The sequence below is a fragment of the Mus caroli genome, unplaced genomic scaffold (assembly GCF_978045245.1).
Source record: "Mus caroli unplaced genomic scaffold, Mus_caroli_1 scaffold_14, whole genome shotgun sequence".
NCBI classification, from domain to species: domain Eukaryota; kingdom Metazoa; phylum Chordata; class Mammalia; order Rodentia; family Muridae; genus Mus; species Mus caroli.
The window spans coordinates 54926236-54942830 of NW_028227269.1; the positions used below are offsets into that span (position 1 = coordinate 54926236).

The 16595-nt window shown below is 40.3% G+C and overlaps 1 protein-coding gene across 2 annotated transcripts in view; it reads right to left on the reverse strand.

Moving 5' to 3' along the window:
- The window catches only part of Slc25a21 (solute carrier family 25 member 21), a 490501-nt gene that overhangs the window by 39761 nt on the left and 434145 nt on the right, over positions 1-16595 (reverse strand). For both annotated transcript variants that reach the window (XM_021179180.3, XM_085830388.1), the window contains 2 exons: positions 14555-14614; positions 10229-10336 (listed from right to left, as the gene is read on the reverse strand). In XM_021179180.3, the coding sequence (XP_021034839.1) occupies positions 10229-10336; positions 14555-14614 (168 nt within the window). The remainder of the gene's footprint in view (positions 1-10228; positions 10337-14554; positions 14615-16595) is intronic.

Genomic DNA, 16595 nt, shown 5'->3' on the forward strand with positions numbered 1-16595 from the left:
GGGAAGAAGCTACAAAGTCACACTTCTGGCAACACCGGAAGAGTGAACCACCTCCAAAACAGAAATCCATGGGCAAGCTTAGTTCTAAGCCAAAGAGATTACAAATGCGAACAACTCTTTACTTAGGTTTAGTTTGAAGGACAGGGGGAAATATGGGTCTATCTCAGTTTTATCTGAACATGTTTTTATACCCACTGAACCAAACCGGAGCATGACAAAGCTGCGCTTACTTTGCTCCCCACAGAAGGTCAAGCATATTTAAATTAGAGACCAGTTTGCTTTACTTGCTGCAAGTTTTAAGATGCTGGCCAAGGTTCTGGCGTTGGAATTGACAGAAGTGCGGCAGGGATTATGGCCCTTAAACGATGTGGTGGTAATTAAGAGAGCAAAGGAAGACAAGCACACCGATCGAAATGTTTTATACATGAGTTCTAAGGATGTGAGGGCGATGTTAGGAACCAGAGGAACCACAATTTCCTTTACATTGCTGGAATAGTTTATGGTTAAACCGGGTGGGAAGGCGTATTTAGTGGGTAACATATTTCTGACTGGCTAAAGAATCTGCTAGACCGCAGGGAGCACAACGGGGAGAGTTGGGAGTCAGTACAATGTCCGCCTGCCTGAGAGGGTCTGATGGAATGGCACCAGAGTCCCCACACTGTGGCTCCTCTCACTCAACTACCAGGATCATTGAAAAGGGAGGTTTGCTTTCATTCAGCCAGCCCTTGGACCTAGGTGGCCTTTGCCCTGGACCCCAGGTTTCAGAGGGTTCTGGCCCTTCCTTAGTGATGCCATCCACTAACACCTCACACCTCCTCCTAGACTATGTTTTGTGCATCAAGGACGGACAGACGGGGGTCCTTCTACCGTATCTTTAGCACTCTACCCGTGCTTAGGAGAATCTAAGCATAGCACTGAACACAGCATAGCCTGCTGTTTTCTTAGGCTCCCTTCCACTGCAGCCGGCTCCCTCACAGCTGTGGGAACTTCTTGGAAATTGTCTTATTTAAAAGATCACATTGATTCACCACCTCAGGCTGAGGAAATAAGAAAATTCAAAATAGTCCGTGTTGGGTTCCGTGGCAGTTCATATCCCAGACATGAGGGCAGCAAGGAGCATAGACAGGATGCCTGAGAAATTCACACAGATGGCGGGACAAGAGCTATCTGACTGCAGAAGAAGCCTCGACCGGGCAGCCCATCCCTGCTTCTCTATAAAGTGTGGACCCAGCTGGTCATTCTGCATGTAGACCACACATACACTGTTCTTCCACAACTGTAGCTGGGATTGACTGAAAATGAATTCAGCCTTCTGGGAACCCACTGTCCGGAGTGAACAGTGATGAAGAATCCATGTTCACACCACACAACCGTTGCAGAGGAAGAGGTTCTTGATGGTGGCCAAGGTCTTCTTAAATGGCCTCCAATGTTTCTAGTTTCATCACTAATTGCTGCTGTAGTCCACAGCCAACAGATCAAGAGTTCCTTCTCTTAATGATACTGACCTGCACTGGAACTTAAAACCTGTAAGCAGCTTGAAAGCAGGCTGATCTGGCTAGAATAGAAGTCTGACTCACCAACTGCCTTCTTTTTCTATCCCCTGCTCCCCAGGCTATGGTCACCACTTTAATACTCTATATTTCTATGGTCCTAACTTTTTCAGAGTTCACATACAATTAAGACCATGTGGCATTTGTCTTTTCGAGTCTGACTTATTTCACTTAATATAATGTCCTCCAGGATCATCAATGTTACCACAAAGGATGAATTTCTTCCTTCTTGTGGTTGGCTAGTATTCCATTTTGCGTGTGTGTGTGTGTGTGTGTGTGTGTGTGTGTGTGTGTGTGTGCTGTATTTATTTCACCATTCTTTGTCAGTGGGAACTTAGGTTGACTACATATCCTGATTATTATAAAAAAATGTTGCAATTGATATGAGGGTGAGACTATTTCTTTGGCATACTGATTTAATGTCTCTCCCTCTCTTCCTCTCTCTCTCTCTCTCTCTCTCTCTCTCTCTCTCTCTCTCAATCTCTGTCTCTCTCTCTGTCTCTCTCTCTGTCTCTCTCTCTCTCTGACAGGATCTCACTATACAGCTCTGGTGGCCTAGAACTTGCTACATAAACCAGGCTGGTCTTTTAAATTAATTAATTAATTGATTAATTTTTTTACACTCCATATTTTACACCCCCCCCCAATCCACATCCCATGCTGGTCTTGAACTCAAAGAAATTTACATCTGCCTTTCGAGTGCTGGGGTTAAAGGCATGCACTGCCACACCAAGCTTTATTTTCTTTGGAACTGTTGAATAAATTGATAGCTTTGCTTTTACTTTTTAAAAGAAACTTCCATGCTACAGTTGGATAGTAGGAACAAATTCTAATGTTCTGTTTAATAGTAGAGTGGCTATGGTAAGCAATATTGTATTCAGCATTTCAAAATTGTTCTTATAATAATAAATAATAAACACGAATAGGTTGTGATCTAATTATGATTATATGTGTGTGTTTATAAAACCATTATTGTGTAGCCAATAAATCTGTACAATTATATGTCAGTTATAAGCAAAGTAAAAGTGAAATGAAGTAACAAGAAGAATTCAGTCTGAATTGATGGTACTTTTATCCAAGAATGACTTAAAGTGGACAGAGAAAGGACTGGCCATCATTAAGTATGCTGAATTTGTTTTGGTGACTAGAGGCAGCTGCTCAATATTAAGGGGTACAATATTTCATGATAAATCTGTCTCTTGTTGAACTAAAGGACTTATATGGTCAACTCACACCCATGAATAGTTATCAATGGTTCATGCCTACTATTTGCCAGACTCTTGTGAAGATCTCTCTGTACATAATCACATTTCAACTATCACAAAAAATGCTATAATATCCACCACATTTATTAAATCATCACTATACACACATTGCATTAGCAGCTTCATATATCATACACATTTAATTATGTACATTTGTGTACTTGAACCTTCGGACACCAACATGGACATTTTAATATCCTTGTGTACCAGAAGAGTAGGAAATATGAGGGCACCAGGTAGACTGAGAAGTCTCTCCAGGGTGTGCTTCTAACCTCTACACCAAAAGGCCTTGCTTCCCTGACAATCATGTTTTTGCCATTGGGGGAACTGCAAGTACTATGTTCAAGGCAATCCTGTTAGAAAATGGTACAAATTATTGCAGGAGCTTTCCTGTGAATTTCCCAAACCATGGGCCAGCTTTGCTTTTTCTCTAGTTAGCTTCCCATTCTGATTATATATATATATTCTGCAAAAAATTTGCTCACAAAGTTTAAACCTTGTTAGAAATTAGTGCAGGGAAAAAATGGGTATTCTTACTATAAATGAAGTTATGAAACCTGAATTGTGCAAGATTGACCCCCAAGATGGGCCAGCAAGCCATTCCTACCCAGTTAACAGCAGAGTTCTCCAAAGGTGGGCCTTGACCTTGGCAGAGACATTATATACATTTCTTTGCAAATACATATTTTCCTTATGCATTTCTGTATTTTTTTTCTTTTTCAATGAGCAGGTACTGTGTTTAAAAGCAACTATTCACAGAGAAAGTGTAACTACATCTCATATCAAGACTTTCAACTATTTATAAAAGTCCTTGACTTAAACATTTAGCATTATTGGCATCGTTTTAGTCCCCTCTTTAAAGCCAGCTCGTTAGTTTACAGGGATTTATTTAGACGTTCACTGTTTTATGTGGAAGCAACTACCCACTTTGGCCACTGAGCACTCAAAATACTCTAGTAAAATTTTAGTAAGGAACTAATATTATATAGCTTTTACACTGATTAAGTGTTGAAATGAAAATAGTCGGTGTTGGAATGAAAAAGTAAAAAAAAAAAAAAATCTCAAGCAGTTCTCAGGGACTAGGATCGAGAGACAGGTGAACGGAACAGAGAGGAGAAGAGGAGACAGTGAAAGTGTTCAGCGCTGTGGGGGTTGAGTGAGGATGGCCCACAGGGACTCATCTATGAATTCTTAGTCACCAGGGCATGCAACTGTTTGAGAAGGATTAGGGGATGTGGCCTTTGTTGGAGTAGGTGTGGCCTGTGAAGAAAGTCACTGGAAATGGGGGAGAGGCACAGTCCCTCCCCCCTCTCTCTCGTTCTCTCTCCTTCTCCCTCCCCTCCTATTATTGTGCTCCCTGCCCTGATGACAATGGACTAATCCTCTTCTGAATCTATAAGCAAATCCCAATTAGACGCCTTTTTCTATAAATTCCCTTAGTCATGGAGTCTCTTCAAAGCAATAGGATAGCAGCAAAGACTCCTCTCATTACATTTTTATTCGCATCTGTGTGTGCTTATGATTTATGTGTGTATATGAATGCACAGTCATATGTGTAGATACGTCTGTGCTGCTGTACATGTGTGGAGGTCAGAAGGTAACCTCAGGGGTTGGTCCTCACCTTCCACCTTATTTGACAAGGTTTCTTCTGCTACTGCTTCACATGCCAGTCTACCCACGGTCTCACATCCCATCTCATCACAGGAGTGCTGCGATTATACATGTGTGCTACCATGTCTGGCCTTACATGGGTTTTGGGGAACTGAATTCAGTGCAGCAACTCTTTACCCAGCGAGTCACCTCTCAAGCCTGAGTATTATATTTTTATGGTGAACACATGTCACAAATTTATCTAAACAAATAGAATAGACAATACCAAGGATGAGCCCTACTGTAAGCTACACCGTTTGGGTGGTAATGTGCTGATAGAGGTTTATTAGCTGTAATGAGTTATTCTGGTGGGTGATGTTGACAATAAGGAAGACATTCAGATAGAAGGGTGGATTTTGTTGTTTTTCCTATTAATCTAAACTTCTGAAATTGATCTAAAAAGATAACTTTCTAAAAATACTTTGTATATATTGAGTTATGTAAAATACGTTATTAAATTAAATTCACCTGGTTCTCTTCACTTTTTTTCATTTTACTACTAGGGAATATGGTTTGAATTATGTTTCTATTGAGCCAGAACTGACTGCCCTAGAGTCTGGATTACTCTTTGTAATATTTCCATACATACATACATATGTACATAACAGAAAGATATAATTTTTGGGCATTTTATTAAAAGTATTCATCATTTTATACTCAGATAGATAAAAACAATTATTAGTTACTGTCTTAGTTAGGGTTTCATTGCTGTGAAAAGACACCATTACCTAAGCAACTCATATAAAGAAAACATTTAATTGGGGCTTACAATTTCAGAGGCTTAGTCAATTATCATCATGGCAAGAAGCATGGCATCATGCAGGCAAGTATAGTTCTGGAAATAGAGCCTTGATTTCCACATATTGATCCACAGGCAGCAAGGAAGAGACTGGATTCTACACTGGGTAGAACTTGAGCATAGGAGAACTCAAAGACTGCCCCCACGGTGACACACTTCCTCCAACAAGACCACACCTACTCCAGCAAGGCCACACCTACTCCAGCAAGGCCACACCTACTCCAGCAAGGCCACACCTACTCCAGCAAGGCCACATCTATTCCAGTAAGGCTGCACCTCCTAAGAGTGCCCTTTCCTATGGGCCAAGCATTCAAACACATAAGTTTATGGGGACCATACCTAATAAAACCACCACAGTTACGGAAAGGTAGATTTCATTATTATTTTTACTTTATTTTTAATTTTATTTATCTCTAATATATTACATCTTGACTGCAGTTTACCCTCCCTCCCCTCTCTACCAGATTCACACTGCCTCCACCTTCCCACAGAAAGGAACAGATCTCTCAGGGTCATCAGACAAATACAGCATAACAAGCTAAAATAAGACCAGGCATACATCATCACATCAAGGCTGGACACAGCAACACTGTAGGAGGAACAGGGTTCCACAAGCAGGCAGGCAAAGGGTCATAGATAGACCCTATATCCACTGTTAGGAATTCCTCAAGCTACTGAGCCCTAACATATATGCAGAAGATCTAGGTCAGACGCCTATAGACTCCCTGATCTCTGCTAGACCCCATAAGCCCTGGTCAGTTGATTCTGTGAGCTTGTGGAATTCCTGAACCATTTGGTTCCTTTGATAATCCGTTCTCACCTACTCAACAGGATCCCCTGAGCTCTGCCTAATGATTGGCTCTTGAACTCTGTGTCTGCTCGCACTAGTTGCTGTGTGGGGCTTCTCTACACTCTGATGATGATTATACTAGGCTGCAGTTCCAGAAAACTCTGAAGGCAGGACAAACTGAAGACCTAAGGTTTTGTGGGTGGGTTGCTATTCCAATTCCTCCACCTGAGGCCTTACCTGGTTTCAGAGGATGGTGGTGGTGGGGGTTCAGGCTCCATGCCCCTCATTACTAGGAGTCTTTTATAGGGTTATGGTCTTAGGTGTCATGAAGTTTTCACTGTGCTAGGTTTCTACCTTGTCTCCAAATACCCCAACCATCAAAATTTGCCTTTGTCTCCTTCTGCCCTTTCTCCACCGGCACCCCACTTCCCTTTTGCGTTCTCCTTATCCTTAGTAGACTGCTTGGCATTTTCATGCCACATGAAACTCCTTTTCCTCCCCATCAAAACATTTCCTTCCACTATTGTGGCCCCCTATCCAGTTCCTAGTCTATACCTGTCATTTGTAAGCATTAGATTTTAGTATGAGAAAAAAAACATGAGCTTTTTGTCTTTGAGACTGGGTCACCTCACTTAATATGATTCTAAATCCATTCATTTTGCTCAAATTTTCATTATTTTGGTTTTCTTTATAAACTAAGTAAAACACTCATTGTTCATAGCTGCCACATTTTTGTAAGGGTTCTTTTTTTTTGGGTGGCATCTAAGTTGGTTCCTTTCCCTCGCTGTTGTGAATAGCACATGTAACAAACACGGTTGTGCAACTGTATCTGTGCTGGGTTATAGCATCTTTCATGGATATGCCCACAAGTGGTGTATGGGGGTCACATGGTAACTCTATTTTTAATATTTTGAGGATCTTCCATACTGATTTCTACAGTGATTGTACTAGTTTACACTCTCACCAATAGTGGATAAGGATTCCTCAGAGTATACCTCAGAAGTACAGTGACAAATGAACACGGTGTCAACATAAAATCAGAAAGGTAGAACAATCGGATATATGAGCAAGAAACAAACCCATATAACTATGCCCAAAGAGTCAAGGAAAAAAGAGAGCACATCAGGAAGTGGTGTTGGACTTTGCCGGCACCAATCATACATGTGATGCAGAGACTCATGCAGGCAGAGCATCTGTGCACAGAATAAAACAAAAAATGTTAAAAGTAAAACAAAAGAGTTTAATTTAAAACTTTAAACTCTGCGACTTCTATAGGGGAAAATACAGGGAATACCCTTGAATATGTGCATGTATGTTCAATAACTTTCTGCATAAAACCCTCCTGCATAAAACTATAAAAATAGTTCGAAGAATCAATGAATGAGAATACATGAAACTAGAGGTTTCTGCATGGCAAATGAAACTATCTGCAGAGAACAGGCAACCTAAAGAATAGGAGAGAAATCTCCTCTAGCTATGCTTCATAGTTAACATCTAGAATACATGAAAACTTATAAAAATTAAATATCTGCCAATCAGTAACCAGGATGGTGAAATGAATAGTATGTTAAAAAAGCCACAACTTGTCAATAAATATTTTAAAAACACAGTGGCATAAATATGATGGAGGTAACTAAGCACTTTCTTGTTGGATGCTGCAGGAGGAAACCCATGCCTGCCACTGTAAATCTTCCATGCGCCCATGATTGAATCTGCTACCCAGGTCCAATGGGTGAATCTGCTACCACTTGTAGAATGTACCTCTCAGACTTCTTCAGAGAAATTTCTCTGTGTAGACTCTGGTTAATGAAGTTCACGGTTGGTAGAAGCTCAGCGCATAATTCTCCATGGAATGCTCAGCCAAGAAAAGGGCATCTATATTCCACCCACTCTTAAGCCTCAGGGACTATCATGGAAAACAGGACAGAAGGATTATAAGAGCCAGGGTTGGGAGGACACTCACAAAACTGTCTTCTGGACGTGACAGGACTATCACGCCCCTGAACTCACAGCAGCTGAGGCTGCCCGCAAGACACCTGAACAAGATCAAACTCGTTGACATTCTAGCATGGGGAGAGGGGGTTTATGAGCCCCCATCTCTAGCTGGGGACCTATGGGCAGTTGATGGCTTATTACATGCCTGGTTACCCTCACTGCTAAGTGCATTTTCAATTTGTGTGATACTGCCTAGAAAGCATCACATCAAAATGAAACCTTAGCTCAGCTCCTGAGTTACTGTGAGTAAACCCTGGTCTAGATCATCTAAATGACAGTCATGGTCATTTTGTTAAATCCTGATTTGTCAACATTTATGAAATATTTATAATGCAGAAAGTAAATTTTATCCTAAGTAAATATGAGGCAAGGTATAGTTCGGTGAATTCTGTAAAATAAATTACTCCTAGCAAGCTCCCTCTATCCCTCAGTTAAAGGATGACTGAAATACACAAGCAGTTTACATGGATTGCACAAAAGGTCCTGGACTGTGCTCACGTGCAGAAAGTTTTTGTGTGGGCATGGTGCTTACCATGCTCTAGCAAAGGATTGGTGTGTGCAGCCTGAGTTCTTACCTGGGCTCTCCTTGGGAGCCAGAGAGACACAAAGAACATTAGGAATAAACACAGTCCTGTGGACACTTCTTATTTTTATTCTAGTGAGTGTTCCTTGGTACTCTTCCCTGTTTTGGTTTCTGTGTCACATGTTGCCTGGACAAAGACCTTCAGCTGAAAACCTGTTTGTTCCTTGGCTCCCCTTGCTCTGGGACAAGCTTCCTCATGGGCAAAATAAGGCATTGAGTGGTGAACTCCAAAATTTTCTTCTTGCTGGTCATTTTCCTACTCTAATAAACTAGTTTTTTTAGGCTGATTTCATGGGAACTGTTTTAGACGCTACCTGCTGATGGGGGCATTTGAAAAGGACCCTTCTCCTTTTATATTCCTAAGTTTCACCTTCATTTTCCCTTAATCTAGAAAGACTGGAAAACAGAACATTAAAAAAAAAATCTAGGGCTACACTGAGAGTTTTTTCAGGCCTTTCTGATGTTCAGAAAACCATGGAAACAAAACAAACAAACAAACAAACAAACAAAAGCAAAAATCCCAACCCCCCAAACCAAAATGTAACTTTTTGGATTAGATTGAGTTCATCTGAGTAGATACCATCTGGTACAACAGCCCTACCCTTCCCAATCTCCCCTACTCTGGGTCTTGGCAGAAACAGGTGAGTAAGGCCCCTTTATCCCAACTCCCCTGCCAAAGAAGCTGTCAGGAACCTCCCAGGCATTATCAGCAGGCAGGAAGTGGGCTGGTGATGAGGGGGTCTCCACCCATTACCAGCTGCTTAAGTAGTAGGTAGGGATATATATATATATATATATATATATATATATATATATATATATATATATATATATTTTTTTTTTTTTCAGTAGAAAAATCCAGGTCAGCAGACACCCCAGACCAATCCATACCACATGCTACCCACTTATGAACTTAAAGGCTAGAAAGGGATCTGGAATGTTAATCCCCTTGTTTCCCCTGTGCTTTGTGTTTAGAATCCAAAAAGAATACAGCAGGAACTGTGAGAGTTGGCAGTGTAAAGGGAATTATTAGGTAACCAGAAGGAAGTGAAGGCAGAACATACCAAGAGAAGCTGTCTACATGGAACACTGCGTATCAGTGATTAGATGTCAAGAGCCATCATTGTGCAAGTGGTGACGTCTATGCAGGCTTCAACACTTGCTCATTCAGGTTTAACCCAAAGACAATTTTGACAGATTATCAGAAACTTTTGGGGTGGGTTATGGGTGGGGTGAAGAAAGGAGTGAGCTAATTTAAAAAAAAATGACTTCATCTTTCTAAAAGCATAATAATGCTATCACCTCAGTGAGTTTGCTACAGCATCTTCTCATGTCCTGTAAAAGTAAATTTAGGGGAAAGTTCTACCAAGTCACTATAACTTTCATTAGCACTCTAAAAAATGTATCTGCTTGTTTATCTATCACATCTTAATGGATTTGTGATGCTTTGCAGGATATAATCGACTTTTTCTTATTCTACTTCTTAAAGGATGTTTTTCTGGTTTTGTAAGTGTATGAGGGTTTATAATTTTATGTATGCATACACACACCTTTTTATTAGATTCCCTTAACAGTAGGAAAACATGAACTGGTTACCTCTTTGAACAAGTTCCGATTGACTTGCAAGCCAACTTTTACCACCTCGAAAGGGTTAACCACGACAGCTTCTGTTAGTCCCGATCCTAAGCCAGCGATGAGAAATGTCTAGAAAAATAAGTCAATCAATGCTTTAAAACAACTGATCATGCCTGTTGGACTAAACATTCTATTTCTTATGCAGTGCAGCAGAAGTTAGGACAACAAGGAAGAAACCCTCCAAGTGTACCATACACTATTACTTAAACAGCTTGAATTCTTGATTAGATGCTGACAATTCAAGGAGAAGAAATTACAGAAGCCACAAACCACATCCTAGTGTTTTCAAAATAAAATGTCAAAGTCCCATCAACAATGTTGCTTTCCTTTAACAAAAGTGGAGGCTGTTTGATTGGTTAAAGGTGGGTCCTAAAACATCATCATGTTTATAATGAGTTTAAATTGTAAAGGAAGAGCTCCATTTTTAAATCTCTACTTAGATGCATTTTTTGAACAGAACTGCAAATAAAATGTTTATTAAGAAGCCACCTTCCAGCCGGGCGTGGTGGCGCACGTCTTTAATCCCAGCACTCGGGAGGCAGAGGCAGGCGGATTTCTGAGTTCGAGGCCAGCCTGGTCTACAAAGTGAGTTCCAGGACAGCCAGGGCTATACAGAGAAACCCTGTCTCGAAAAACCAAAAAAAGAAAAAGAAAAAAAAAGAAGCCACCTTCCAGGTTCATAACTGGAACCATTCAAATGAATAGTCATATTCTTAGAGCTACTGCTAAAGATTATTAACAAACAAAATTATTTTCATTCAGTCTCTATTTTATTCTCAACCCCGAGGCTCACAGTCAGGGCCTTTCACACAGTAGGCAAAGCTCTACACTGAGTTACATCTCAGCTGTTTTTTTTTTTGTTTTTCAAGGAGTGATTACTCTATTTTTGCACCCAGAAGCGGAGTAATAAAAACGGATTAAAAATATCTAGGTTGTTCTGGAGGGGCTCCACTAAAATCTAGAACATTTCTCAAAGGATGATTGCATGCCAGGTTCTTTTTGTTGATGGGTTGAATTCCAGCAATAAAAGCCTAACCCCAGCACTTGGGAGGCAGAGGAGGGCAGATCTCTTGAGTGTGATGCTAGCCTGGTTCTACATAGCAAGTTCTAGGATATCCAGGACTACATAAAGGGACATCATCTCAAAAAGTATTAGTAATATAAAATAAAAATTTCATATAATTTTATTCTACAAAGACAACCTATAAGTTTTCCAGAAAATGCACATTAAAAACAAGGATAATAATTAATCAACAGACATTCATACATACTTACACACACACACACACACACACACACACAGAGAGAGAGAGAGAGAGAGAGAGAGAGAGATTTTTACCCTTCAAAATTTCTTGCTATTAAACTAATCCCGGGAAGCTCAGTTTTGTGTCCAAATAGAGGAATAAAAACACATGGGAAATGGATATCTTCTATCTCATTCATTCATTCATTCATTCATTCATTTCTTTCAGTTTTTGAGACAAGACCTTTAGAGTCCAGGCTGTTCTTGGACTCTCATAGTGATCCTCCTGCCCCAGCCTTTCAAAAACTGGAATTACAAACATGTGCCATGCTTGCCATGCCTGGCTTCACATGCTTCTTATTCTTATTAGTGTCTCTAATAATTCCAAAATAAGTGACGAGAAGAAAGATGGGGGTAATAAATGTTCTGTATCTTTAAAGTGGAGGTGGGGTTGGCTGAGGTCCAGGGGACTGGGAGGCTGAAATCCAGTCGACACTTCAAAGCGTAGGCACAGAGAGACAGGTCAGGAGGAGTGGTGGTCACACAGGTTCTCTGTGCTGCTACGGCTGTATGCCAACCACAGAACTCTGGACGCTCCCATCCCCTCAACTGTAAAATAGAGATGGTGACTCTTGTTTCTCTACAGGGGTCAAGTCGTGCATGGAAGAACTTTTAAATCACTTTCCAAACATGGCTGCTCTGGTGTCCTGTGGAAAAGAGGAAGAATGGAGCTGCACACAGATTCTAGGAGAGATGGAATACTAGTGATGTTTTCCATGTATCTATCCCACTTCGTTACAATCTTAAGCATAATTTGTATAGGGTAAATGACCAAATATTTTCTCATTTATCTCAGACTTTTATCATGGAGTCCAAAAAAGCAGGGAGGGGGCGGGGAAAAAAAGTTTCAAACTCTTCTGACTGGGAAAGTTAAAATCCAGATGCTGGGTTTTTATTACTCACTACATGCAATCTTCTAAGCAACTCACTTTTTTGTCCCTCTATAAAGCTTAGCTACATTTGCTGTCAGAACTAGTGCTCAGCAGTCCCTTGTCAAAAGAATTGATCAGATATCAGCAGATCGTGTTACTTGGATTGCTGCAGAGACATGCTTTTGCTGTCAGGTTTCCAGTCTCCCTGGCTTTTGTGTGAGCACCAGGGCATATTTAATGGCTAAGTGCCTCACTGTATCAAACAGGAATCCAGAGTAAATGAGTTCAAGAAAAGAAAAGGGCCAGATACGGTCTACACAATTTCATTTATAGGAGATAGAATGGCCAAATACTTTTCCATTTCAAATCTTGAGTCAAAAGACCTGCAGAGTCTCCGAAACAGCCAGCTAGGCATCCGGAGACTCTGTTTTATTTACTCTCACTGGGACGTCTTTAATCTCTTTTTTCCTCAAGATGTTTCCAGAATTAAGAATGAGTTTTGGAAAAATACTGTGAAAAACTACATAATGACACATTTCCATACATACATTCATGCATATACATACATACATACATACATACATACATACATACACACATGCATATTTGTTTTTGCGACAGGATTTCACCATCTATCTCTAGTTGTTCTATATCTATATCTATATACGTTGTTCCACATAGAACTCACTATGTGGACCAGGTTAGCCTTGTACTTATGGAAATCCATTTGCTGCCTCTGCTTCTTGAATGCTGGGATTGAAGGTGTGAGGCCACCGCTCCAAGCTTGGAATTTAAGCCTGCCTTGCCGTTACCCCATTTAGTCCAGAGGCTGGTTTGGAAGCTTTTGTCTAGAAACGGATTTCTTTCTAGAAAGTGGGCATGTAAGAATTTTGAGGATAAGAAATACTTCTTCTTTGACAGTCTGTTTGTCAAAGTAAACATTCTGAGACAAACTTTATGAGACAAGGATATATGGCTCCCGATACACAATAGCTTGATATACACTATTGTTGTTGTCGTTGTTGTTTATGACAATGCAGAAATAAAACACAGTCCACACTTTGGATTTTGATCATCCCCTAGGCCAGCAGTGCTATAAGAGTGCATGATGCTGGGTAGGAGAAGTAAACTACAATTCTCAGCTGTCTGTCCCTTCAGGAAAAGTCAGCAACCAATTCTTTATCATGTCTTCTGCCGCTTAGCTGTGAAGTTTGGTGGGTTGGATGTACCCCATACTTTTTGACTTACAGAAGTTTTATCAGCTGCAACTCCACCATACATGGAGACACACCTATAATTAAAGAGCTAGAGGCAAGATCATTGCCTTTCCAGTGGAATTTTGAGGTTTTAGCCACCAAATAGGGCTTTTCCCAGGGCTCAGAGTTTCATTGCCACATAGAGTGACAATAAGCGGCTTCACGGTTTCCTTTGCAGGTTCGGGGGAGGGGGAGGGTCATGCAGTTGCTTGCTTTCAGTGCACACATATTTGGTCAACAGAATTTAACACGCTTTATGAAAGGGAGCAAAGTCACCAAGCAGGGAGCAATGGCACAGGGCAGTGGCCAGTCACCAAGTGAGCCTTGTGAAATACCTGAGCTGTGTCATTGTAGGACCGCTATTCTTCCCGGCTGAGCTGTTCACGGTCATTCCAATAAAAGGCCCTCAGTCTGCCTCTGACCACAGAGTGATTTTATCCCAAGTGACTTGAGGTCCTATATTTACTACAGCTTCTGCAACAGCTGGGAAACTGACCTGTTAGGAAATAATCTTAGGCATGTTGACTTTTGCATAAATAGATACATGCAGTGTGTAAGTAAACAAATGCATGCTTTGGTTTCTAAAGGTGAATGTAGTCTTTATTTTATATTCTTGACCATATCTCATAGAGACCTTTCCAGACATATCATTATTATCATAAATTCATCACTGAGAGCCATAAAATAGCCAGATTGTGAGTTATTATGAAGATAGCTTTCAACAAGTAGCTGAACATTGAATAACTCAAATTCATATTTTAGTAGCTGGGATTTGGGAATCAAAAGAGTTTTTGTTTCTGGATTTTGCTTTATGAAATAACATACACACTTAAGTATAATAAATATTCTCACTTACCAGTCCTGGTGATAGTGACATATAGCCCAGAAATTTCTTGTACAGCTCAAAGGTAGAAAACTGTGAAACAAAACCAAACCTAGAGATTTATAACAATTTCCTGCAACAAACTCTCTAATTGGCTGAAAGACCCTCAGTAAATCATTATATTAATCAGTACTTTAAAATGATGAACCATCTAACACAGCTTTTAATCCTGTCTGGGGCAGTTGCTATTAGATCCCATTTTAACATTCACATTTTTCAAATGTAGTTATAATAACTTACAGAAAATCTGATGGAATCCCTTATAGCAGTAAATGAACCATACAACCTCCATTTACCATGAGCATTTGCAGTCTCCCCAGACATCAATAGACTTCTTTCTTATGGCAGTGATTCAAAATTATAGGCTCAGAGACCTGAAATCCTTGTATGCATTCTCGATGAACCACTTTCCAAGAAAATGCCCCATTTTCTAACACATTTGTAGAAGACATCCACTTCTCAGCCTTAACTGACATGTATAATGCTTGTTCTCCTGACAGCTCCATGGAATTTTTAAACATTAAGTGATCGCAAAGATGCCATGATAAACTAGGATAGGGCTCATCAAGGTTATCTGGTCTACCCCCTTGCCTCAGTGACAGACTGTCATCAACCTTATTCCTTCCTTTAGGATCTTAAGAATGTGACACTGAAGAAGGGATCATTAACAGAATGACATTGTTGGCAACTTCAGAAGACGGTACCGAGTTGTACAAACACATTTTTTTTCTCGACAAAATGAAATAATTCCTTCATATAATATATTTCTTTTTTCTTCCCCTGTACTCTATATTTTGGGAAAGAACTCTGCTTGGGAAGGGTATTTTGTGCCTGAGCACTGAACTGAGTTACTACCAACATCAATGATAATAAGGTGTATTCTTAGGATCTGTACTATCTGATTCATAAGAACTAAGAAATAGGATGATAAATCATGCTATTACTTTAAAGCCTAGTAAAATAGGGCAAGAAAAAGAAAATAATGAAGTTTGGGGACTAGTTACAGTGTATTATTAGAAAGAGGTGTTTCCTGGGTACATGACCATTGGAATCCTGGGGTAACCCAAGAGTCATTTAGCAGCAGATTGACTCTTCTTATTTTAAAGAACGAGAACGTTGCCGTGGTGTTTCAGATGAAGTATGCACATAGACTTTCCTAGAACAAGGGTTTTATTTGTTCAATTAACTAAATGTTTATTACATTCCTTCCATTCTAGGCACTAGAAATACAGTAAACTTAGCACACACTTGTGCTTTGCTGATCCCCCGCCCCCCCTGGGTTGTTTTGATAAGAGAACAGTAGAAACTCTAGAATTCATCCTGGAAGGAAAAAACGAAGTAGTCTTAGGGATTTTGTTTCTTTGCTTGTTTGTTTGTTTGAGCTACTTGTATGTGCTACTGTAGTGAATCCAGATGTCAATTTTATCAAACAGGAGGGTAGGGCAATCTTCCTAATGCTGAGACTCTTTAATATATAGTTCCTCCTGTTGTTGTATTTTCATTGTTACTTCATAACTGTAATTTGCTACTGTTATGAATCTTAATGTAAATATCTGTGTTTCCTGGTAGTCTTAGGTGAGCACTGTGAAAGGGTTGTTTGATCCTCAAGGGGGTTGCAACCCATAGGTTGAGAGCTACTGGGGTAGGCTGTGGGCTGTGGCTGCAGCTCAGTCATGGTGATTGTGCTTTCCTAGCCTAGTAAAGTCCTGTGTTCAATCTCTAGTTAAAAAAAAAAAAGGCCAGCACATACTCATGAGCATCATCACATTAGTCGCTGTGTTGACTTTCCTGTCCTATGCATCATCTTGGAAGCATTTCTCCATGCTGGTGTTGGGTCCTGAATGTTTTGGGAGGTGATAGGCCTCATGGAAATCCCTATTTCCTTAGGAATTTATGGTGTGAGATGCGTTTGTTCAATGTGTGTTTGTCTTTTTTCCCTCTCGGGCTTTCTGCTGTTTTGAAGATTAAAGACAAAACTGGAATGATAAGAAGTCTAGGGATGTGGACTCAGCCC